Consider the following 8,804-nt stretch of genomic DNA (forward strand, 5'->3'; position numbering starts at 1 on the left):
ACCGACTAATTCACATTAAATAAAAATTTGAACAGTAAAATAAAATACAATAAAAATATATATAAAATACAAGTGATAAAATGCGCGTATAAATTATGAGTTTTGTTCATATTTGAGAGTATCACGTGTTTTCTAAATAATAAAAGGGCCTGCTGATGACGAAACGTAAGATCTTCAGAACGGAGCTTAAAATACGTGTACAGTACAGGCAAGTACTGGCCGATTTCTGCATTCGTTCCTCCCAGGAAAATTTTTGGAAACAAATGCAGCAAAGAGATTCTTCAGTGTATGAAGAACAATTACATTTGTTAGAATGTGAAAAGAATGCATACAGATATTCCACCGAAGTGTTAATATTTTAGTCTTTGGTGTTTTCAATATCTCCACAAATTTCTGCAGCATTTTGCATTCCTACTTCTTCCTCATCCAAGTACTATTCGTAGGCTCTGCTCTGAACTCAAATTCCAAATGACCAGCGAGAGAATCAATAATCAGAAATTGGCTTTTTTAAATTCTTCAGAATGCAAAATTAATTTAATGATCGATGAAATTCATCCGAAACCTTATATTGATTACAAAGGTGGAAACGTACTGGGAAATTCTTTTGATAATACTGATGTAGCTACAATTGCATATGTATTTATGATTCTAAACTTATTGTCAAATTACAAAGATGCCATTTATGTTTTGTCCGTGAAAAAAATTACTGCAGAACAATTACATTCAGTTTTGAAAAAAAATTATCGTGGGTTTGGAAAAAATTGGTTATAATGTTGTAGCAATTGTAAGTGATAATAATTGAATTAACAGAAAAAGTTTTTCAGTATTTACAAATCCTCCACAACTGAGTATTGTTTATCCTAATCCCATTGATTCGTCACATCCCATTTTTTTTTGTTATAGATACAGTTCATATTTTTAAATGTATTCGCAATAACTGATTAAACCAACGTAACTCTAATAAAAAAATGTTTATATCCGTCATTTGAAGGTGCTGAACATCGTCACACTGCTTCACTATCTTGCCTTAAAGCATTACATTCCACGGAAACTGAGAAATCTGTGAAATTTGGTTACAACTAACACTGAAGGCTTTGAATCCCTCAAGTTTGGAGAGACAAAGTGTAAACTTGTATTGCAGATTTTCAATGAACATGTCATTAATGGCCTTATTCTTTTAGGCCCAAAAAGAAAATTACCGTTTCATAAAGATACCGCCGATTTCGTTAGAACTGTTTTAACATGGTGGTATATAGTGAATGTGAAAACGCCCCTAAAGGGACAAAGATTAAAAAACCATCCCAAAAAACCCTTAATCAAAAATCATGAAAATGTTATTTTTCTAAATAAATTTATTGATTGGTTAGATAGGTGGGAACTGCTACAGTCTAATATTAGTACAGGTTTTATAACAAAAGAGACACACTGCTTTGAAGCATACAACTTACGCATGGTCAATACAGACAATTATGTGGTTCAGCAGATCACATGGAAATTACGAATGCGTTCTGCATTGCCTTTAACTTTAAAATCAAACACGTTTGGAAACTTTTCAATTAAAGATTTCAATACAAAAGCATTTCAGAAAGTCTTGTTGAAGGCTAATGTTGCAATATTCTAATGGAGGCTAATATTGCAATATTCTAATACATTCACAGAAAGTGATTTAATAAAAGAAAAATATTACATGCCACTCTTGTTTTACCTTGCCGGATATGCTGTTATCAAAAGATATCGCTGTGAGGAATGCAAACTTATTTTAACATAGAACGAACCATTTCCCACTTGTGGCCAATATGAACTAATTCAAAACGTGAATAGAGGTGGACTACCCTGAATCAAACGTAATTACTGTTGCTGTATATTGTTATTTATTATTTCAAAAAATTATATCGTCACAAGCCTTAGGGAAAGAATTCTTGAAGTTACATAATCAGAGAGATTTCTTATCATTACTTATATCAAATTTCTTTGAAACTACTGGATTTTCTTTGGATGATGTTTGCAAAAATGGTCATTTAGGAGAAATAATTTTAAATTTGCTAATTAATACCGTTATCAATATTTTGCTGAACAATTATTGTAAAAAGAAAAATGATGTATTAAAAGCAACACATAAACGTAAACTGCAAACATTAAAAAAGAGCTAAATTTAATGTAAAATTATTTCTGTTCAACTACAGCATCAAATTATTAGATTCAATGAATAAATGTATACATTAGTTGGATTACAAATTACGTGTAAAATATTCAAAATGTAATAAAAGAGTTAACTATAAAAATGTGTCTTCGTTTTTTCAGAATGTTATGATTAAAAAATATATCACACTTTAGTAGCAAAACTGGTTATTTTATTAATTATTATTATTTATTTTTTTGTTTTTACCCTTGCAGCATACATTTGCTTTCAGTTATGGGCAGAAAACAAAGTAGATTTATATTTAACTCTTGCTTTCGCTTTTTTCAATTCTGTGCAGCGATATAGCTTTATGTAGTTCTTATGGCCCACTTATGATGACGTCAAACAAACATAAGGGATTGTTATTACGGTGGCGACGATACGATGGGGTGAAGATACGATTTTGAAGTTAGCGGAAGGCTATTTATCGCAGCCTACGGCTGTTTTTTGATTCATTTTCTCGGTTGAGATAGACGAAACTGATCTTCGCTGGATGGCACTTGAAAAGGCAGCAAATGTGGAAGAGAGCCTCGCAATTTATGATCCGGTTTCCCTTGTACCTATCTCCACCACCGAGATGCGTTGCACACAGCATTTCTTACAGAGATGCCCTCTCAGGTCAGCGACCTGACCTGAGAGGTCACCTTGCTATGTCAGAGGCATTTCACGAGGGAAGGAAGTACCTTGGGCGCTTTGGGCAAACATAAAAGTTACGGTTGAGATGGCCACTTTGTTTGACAACTCGTGATTTTGCTGCGGTATTAAGCAGCTTTCCACTTGATTAATTAAAAGCCAAGGAAGACCTCACACAGTACTTTAAAATCTATTAAAAACAATTTCACCAAATATCACGAAATCAGCTTTTTTGCCGAATTAATTAAAATTAAAATTATTATTTAAAATTTGCGATGAAGACCATAAAGAGAGAAATGTGTTCATATTAATTAATAGATAGAAGTGACCTCCGGTATACACAGATAACTTTTATGCTTTACTTAATGTCTGTGGAAAAACAAATACGCAAGATACAGTATATTCAAGCATGGGAACATATAAACACCCGCGAAGTAACCAGACCAACGTATATGATGTGCCAAGTCAAAAGCAATTTATATTCACGAAAAGACGCATACATGGCTGCTTCGCGAAGAAGAATTTCATTTTTATATAAAAGAAATTACACGAGAAATTACACAGTTGATCTGAAGCTATATTGCACAAAACGAAACTCTGCCATTTTCACATGACATTTCCATAAGATTAACATTTACAAACAAAATATAATAAGAAAGTGCTTAAGATTATAAAAATGCCTACTGGCGAATCGAAATTGAAATTATTTGTTTTACAGTTCGACTGAGTTCGAAGATCGTTTCCTTCTCAGAATACAGAAAATGGAAGTAGCAGTTAACAGCAAGTTGGAGTTGCTGTGGGAGTAAGCCATTTCCAAAACACACAATTTACGAAGGGCTAGAAAATTCCCCCCAAGCCTGAAATTGCTGTTCCCCTTTTTTACTTATTTAAAGTCCGGGTTCGAACCCAAGCGATCAACTTATTTAAGTCTTGTCGAGAAGTGCGCGTTAACCGATCCGAGGAGTAACCCCAAGCTTAACCGGGTTTCTCATCTCGCAAAGTGAATTTAAAATATACGTTGACTTTGGGCATTAAGTAATTAAAAGGGCGGTCGCAATTTACGAAAACAAGGAACGGAATTATGGTGGCAGTAATCCAGGATCAAATGCGATTTTTCGGCAAACCACGTGGCCAGAAGTGAAAACATTCGCGAAATGTTTGACGTTGCTTCTAATTACGGAGTTGCGAATTAAAGAGGAATGCGTCGTCGTGTCGGGCACGAAATGCGACCACAACGGGCGGAGGCTTTGAAAGGAAATGCACTTGTCCCGAGCTCCGAAGCCACATTTCATATTTTAATTTCAAAGTATTTATTCGTTTTAAGAAGGTGGTCTAGTTTTAGCTAAGTTACCCCAGTTAAAAATAAACGGACTAAAAATAGGCAAATTCACAGCTGAAACCACGAGCGCATTTGACGGATAAGCCTGCCTGCCGGAGACGATTTTTTTTTTTTTTTAATTAAAACTGTGGTCCGAATTACGAAGGTGAAATTTGTAATAATAAAAATAATTATTATGACTTCCCAGAACCAAATCAACGCGATACAAGCGAGCAATTTAGCTGCACGTTTTATTATGTTTAAGAAAGGAAAAATATTTATTTCGGGGTGGGGTTAATATTTAAGGGAAAACGAATCGTACGAACTTAGAATATTCAAAATTATTAATTAAAAATAAAGAATGAAATAAAATCTATATTGATTTCTCAAATAAACGTCTCCCGACACGCATCGCGACAAATAAACATCGCCGTGACATGGCGATGTTCACTCGTTGCCAAATGGATGTAAACTCACTTGCCAGGCTGCATTAAAACCAAAAATGTTTACTCTTATGATTACTGAATAAAATGCAAAACTCTTTCTGTCTCGTATACAAGTGACTACAATTGAGTGGGGGGTGGCCTACCAAAGCCACACCACTTTATTTAATTGAAATCTGATAAAGTTCGTAAACGATATTATTCAAATGTGGGTCGGTTCTAAATAAACGAAATCACCGAAATAACAGAGCAGAAAAAAAGATAACACAATAAAGATTTTAAAAAACATAAGAATAAATAGTACAATAACACACTTTGCACAATGACAGTTCTTCAAACGGGAAAAGTCCAATTCAAGGAAATAAAAAAGGTATTCATGATATCGAGTTCTGTGTCAAGAAGAAAATCGTAGGTAGCTACAGGACACACACACACACGAATTAATGAGGACATCTTTAACCCAGAACTTATCCGTCAGCCAGTCAACTTACTGCAAATAATTCTGTGAAACTCTTTCCTGTTCACAGCCATATCCAGATCAAACTTGTTCGTGAGTGCCAATGTTCTTCTGAAGAAGGAGTTCTTCGATATCTCTAATCTATAGTTACCGACGTGCCATGTAATCTTCTGCCTGGTATCCACCTCTGGAGCGTGGCTACCAGATAGAAAATTGATATCAAATGCCTATGAATTCGAGAAATGAAATTGCTTCCTTATTTGCCAAATTAAACAGCATAAGCTGTTGTTATTTGGTTTTTAGAAGCATTAGCAACTAAGGTCATATTGCTCTGTGGATATGCGGTGGTCATTCCCTGACATTTCCGTATTTGGTGGTGAGGGGCTCGAACCCCAGCTAATGAAGAAGCGTGTGCTACGCACTGCCGCTCCTGCCCACCTGGCTACGGAGGCGCCATAGCATAAGCTTTTTCGGACTTGTAGTACTGTGGATGAAGTAGGTGGTGGCAAGTTTCAATTCGTTTTGATATCGGACTCGAATAGGTAACTTTCAGAAAACACACAAAGAACAGAAGTAGAGGGAAAGAAGTAAAAATAGTTCACTGAGTCTGGAGTTGAGCGTAACTAGAGGTCACTGGAGTTGAGCGTAACTAGAGGTCACTGGAGTTGAGCGTAACGAGTGATGGGACTGGTTTAAAAGGTGAGGCGGCTAATCAAAGAGGTTAAAGCGAGTTGCGTTATTCATCTCATTTGTTGGATCTAAATTGGACTGGTTTAGCACTGTCCCATTTATTTAGCTCAGATTCAATCAGGATTCCCTCATGAATTCTCTTTTACGTGATTTGCGCTGTTATGTTTATCACAATTCTTTCTTAATAAGCGAATTTAGGCATTTTTTGCTTCATATTTGTGCATAATTCACTTTTTTGTCTTTGCTTATGAGTGTTCTTATTTTCAATACTGATGATTGTTCAATGTCTGATTATGGTGAATTGCTTGTTTACGCTGTAAGCTGCAAGCGGCCGAAACACGTGCAGAAAAGAAATAAATAAAACGAAGTTAGTGAGTAGACTCTGGTAAATACAGTCAACACTCGGCTGTTTTTACTTTTCTCGTACTACCGTTAAACCAAATTGCCATTTTCAAATGTCCATTGGAAGAATACGATTTGCCCCGGCAAGACCCGTCCACATTTTCGAGTTGTGCCGGTGTCCACTGGGCGCCATAAAGTATCGCAAAATCGTCTTTTAAAAGCTTCACTTAAAGTAGGGATATCCTGCAGGGCGTTTTTCATGCACTAGTTTACCCCATTAACCCCTAGTGATTGTCTCTCCTGCAGGTTGCCACGCATCCATATACAGTACTTTGAATCATACGCAATCAGTGTTTATGTTTTAATTGTTGTATGTCGTTGTGCGGTTTTTAGGAGCATCGCCAATTTAGGCCACACATTTAGGCTTTTTGCTGAACAAAAAACCCGAGTTTCAGGGAGGACAAACTATGCTTTTCTCGCCTGAGACCGACTAACCCAGCCACATTGTGAAAAAGTTTAACAGATATCTCAGAAACATTTTGTGAGGTGTAGAACTCAAGACAGAACACCCTTGGACAGCGCAAAATTTCCCCAGAGCACTCTTCACCATTTCACTAACTGAGGTTAGTGAAATTATGAAGAGAAAAATCATACAGGGAAACGAGAGCCGATGAATATCTTCTAGTGGGGAGCTCGTGGGATTTTGCACAACCAAAGAGATAAAACTGGAATGAACGAAGCCTACCTGAAACCTTGACATTCCCCATCGGCGAAGGGTGGGGTTTGCTAGTGTGGCTGCTCCAAGAGGTCCAATTTATTTCTCCACTGAACTGCTGTCCTCCATTTGGGGCTGAAGACCGTCGCGTTCTTTGCAAAAGGAGAGGGAGGGAAAGTCTGCATGACGTCAAAGATGAGGGGACGTGGCGTGCGCGCAGCCGTGCAAAGGGAGAAAACGAGAGTGGGAGGCAAACAGAAGACAGGGCGGTACTTACGTAATGGTAAGGCAGGAATCGGCCGAGCATCTTGCTGGGAGTCACGAGACAGTCTTGAACGTCCACCCTGTCCGTGGGGATGAGCGACAGCCGAGGAACAAAGTCCACCGTCAACGGATTCAGGCGGTTTTTGATCACCGGAAGCTCCTCGATAGTGTCGCAAGATTCGAGTGACAAATCCTTTGGCTCTTCCGCACGAGACTTCGTACTCTTTCGTTTCAAATCCGATTTCGTCTTCGCCTCTTTGGGTGGATCCGCTTTGATCTTGAAAACGTCTTTCGTCTGTTCTGCTTTCTCCACGCGCACCTTAACCACCTCTTTCGCCTCGTCTGTTGGACGTACCTTCCCGGAATTCTCTTTCGCTTGATCGCCACGTGACTTCGTTTGCGTTTCCTTGACCTGTTCGGAGCGCTGCTTCAGCGACTCCTTTTTGGAGTCCAGCCGCGGGGACTTGCGGACGACGACGGGCTCTTTAAGCACCATGGAGGAAGGCCTTGATCCCGCTTCAGCCTTCGCCTTCTGTCCTTCCGACGACAAGGCACGTCTCAGAATACTGGACGGAGACTTCCTCATGCGGACCGCTTCTGACTCCTCCATCGCCAGCTTCGCTTCCATGGCTTTCCTGCACGAGTCTGCCGTGGGTCTGTAGGCGTTCATGAAGTCCTCGAACTGCGGGTGTTGGCGGGCCATGGCAGCCAGCATTATCTTGCGGGCGAACGGCGTTGTTCGTGCCTTCCGTCAGGGGTGGTCACAAGAGTCTCCAGTTACGGAGAGAGAGAGAGAGTTGACGAGAAAGAAAATGTGAACAGGCGGCCAAAAAGCCTTTTTACGCGAGACAGTTTCGTTCAGGTGCCATCCGCACGCACGTGCTGGTAACCGTCCAGTGTATGCGTAGCAAACTGCGGATCTCTTCCGCAGAACGCAGAAATTAGCGTCGTTATTGGCGACCCTCCGTTCGACGTACGTAATCTGTAAACGATACCAAAATAGCGTTAATTGTGAGTCAGCTGACAAAACGAAGTTCTAACTGCTAGCGAGAGAAAGCCTGGCAGAGATACATTCGAGGTTCATTCCTTCACGCTTTGGCCCTGGGCCAAATGACAAGGCCGAAAAAGATTAGGCTGCTGAAGTGTTGCCATAAATACCGGGCCCGCACTGAAATAGACTCTTTCGGTTCGCATGGACACAACGGACGGAGAAGATTTGAGAAATCATATGCTTGGGACAGTTACCTTCATTTATTCCCTGACCAACGAAAGCATTTGACCCTGTCCCCACCAGCCGTTTCAATAACAACTTACCTTTTCCAAACCGCTGCCACCTGGACACTGTCACAATCCCAGCACTGCACGACTCTTGGTAGTGCTATTACACACACACACACACACACACACACACACACACACACACACACACACACACACACACACACACACACACACACACACCGCAGTGGTGCCTTCTCCAAAATAAAATAGAAAACTGAAACATGATTGAATGCAGAATGTGATGGAATACCAACCATAACTTTCACCCGAAGCAAGCGTGGAAATGTTCGCCCATCGTTAAGTTCAAACGTAGCCTCATATGACGGACACCACAATGCAAAAAAACTTCCTTAGTCCATTACCACGAACCATATGGACATGAACATATGTTGGACTTCTGATACTCTGTGATGATACTGAACTCTGTAAAATGGCAAGGAATGAGTAGGGCGGTGTTTACGCAGTGTGTCTGTGCTGTTTAG

The 8,804-nt window shown here is 39.4% G+C and overlaps 1 protein-coding gene across 1 annotated transcript in view; it reads right to left on the reverse strand.

Moving 5' to 3' along the window:
* The window catches only part of LOC150083789 (uncharacterized), a 98,419-nt gene extending 90,449 nt beyond the window's left edge, over positions 1–7,970 (reverse strand). The window contains exon 1 of the mRNA XM_090375792.1: positions 7,055–7,970. Coding sequence (XP_090231918.1) covers positions 7,055–7,756 — 702 coding nt within the window. The 5' untranslated portion in view covers positions 7,757–7,970. The remainder of the gene's footprint in view (positions 1–7,054) is intronic.
* Positions 7,971–8,804: the final 834 nt, after the last annotated feature.

This window comes from Mastigoproctus giganteus, chromosome 6 (genome assembly GCF_048544385.1).
Source record: "Mastigoproctus giganteus isolate SK-2022 chromosome 6, ASM4854438v1, whole genome shotgun sequence".
Classification (NCBI taxonomy): domain Eukaryota; kingdom Metazoa; phylum Arthropoda; class Arachnida; order Uropygi; family Thelyphonidae; genus Mastigoproctus; species Mastigoproctus giganteus.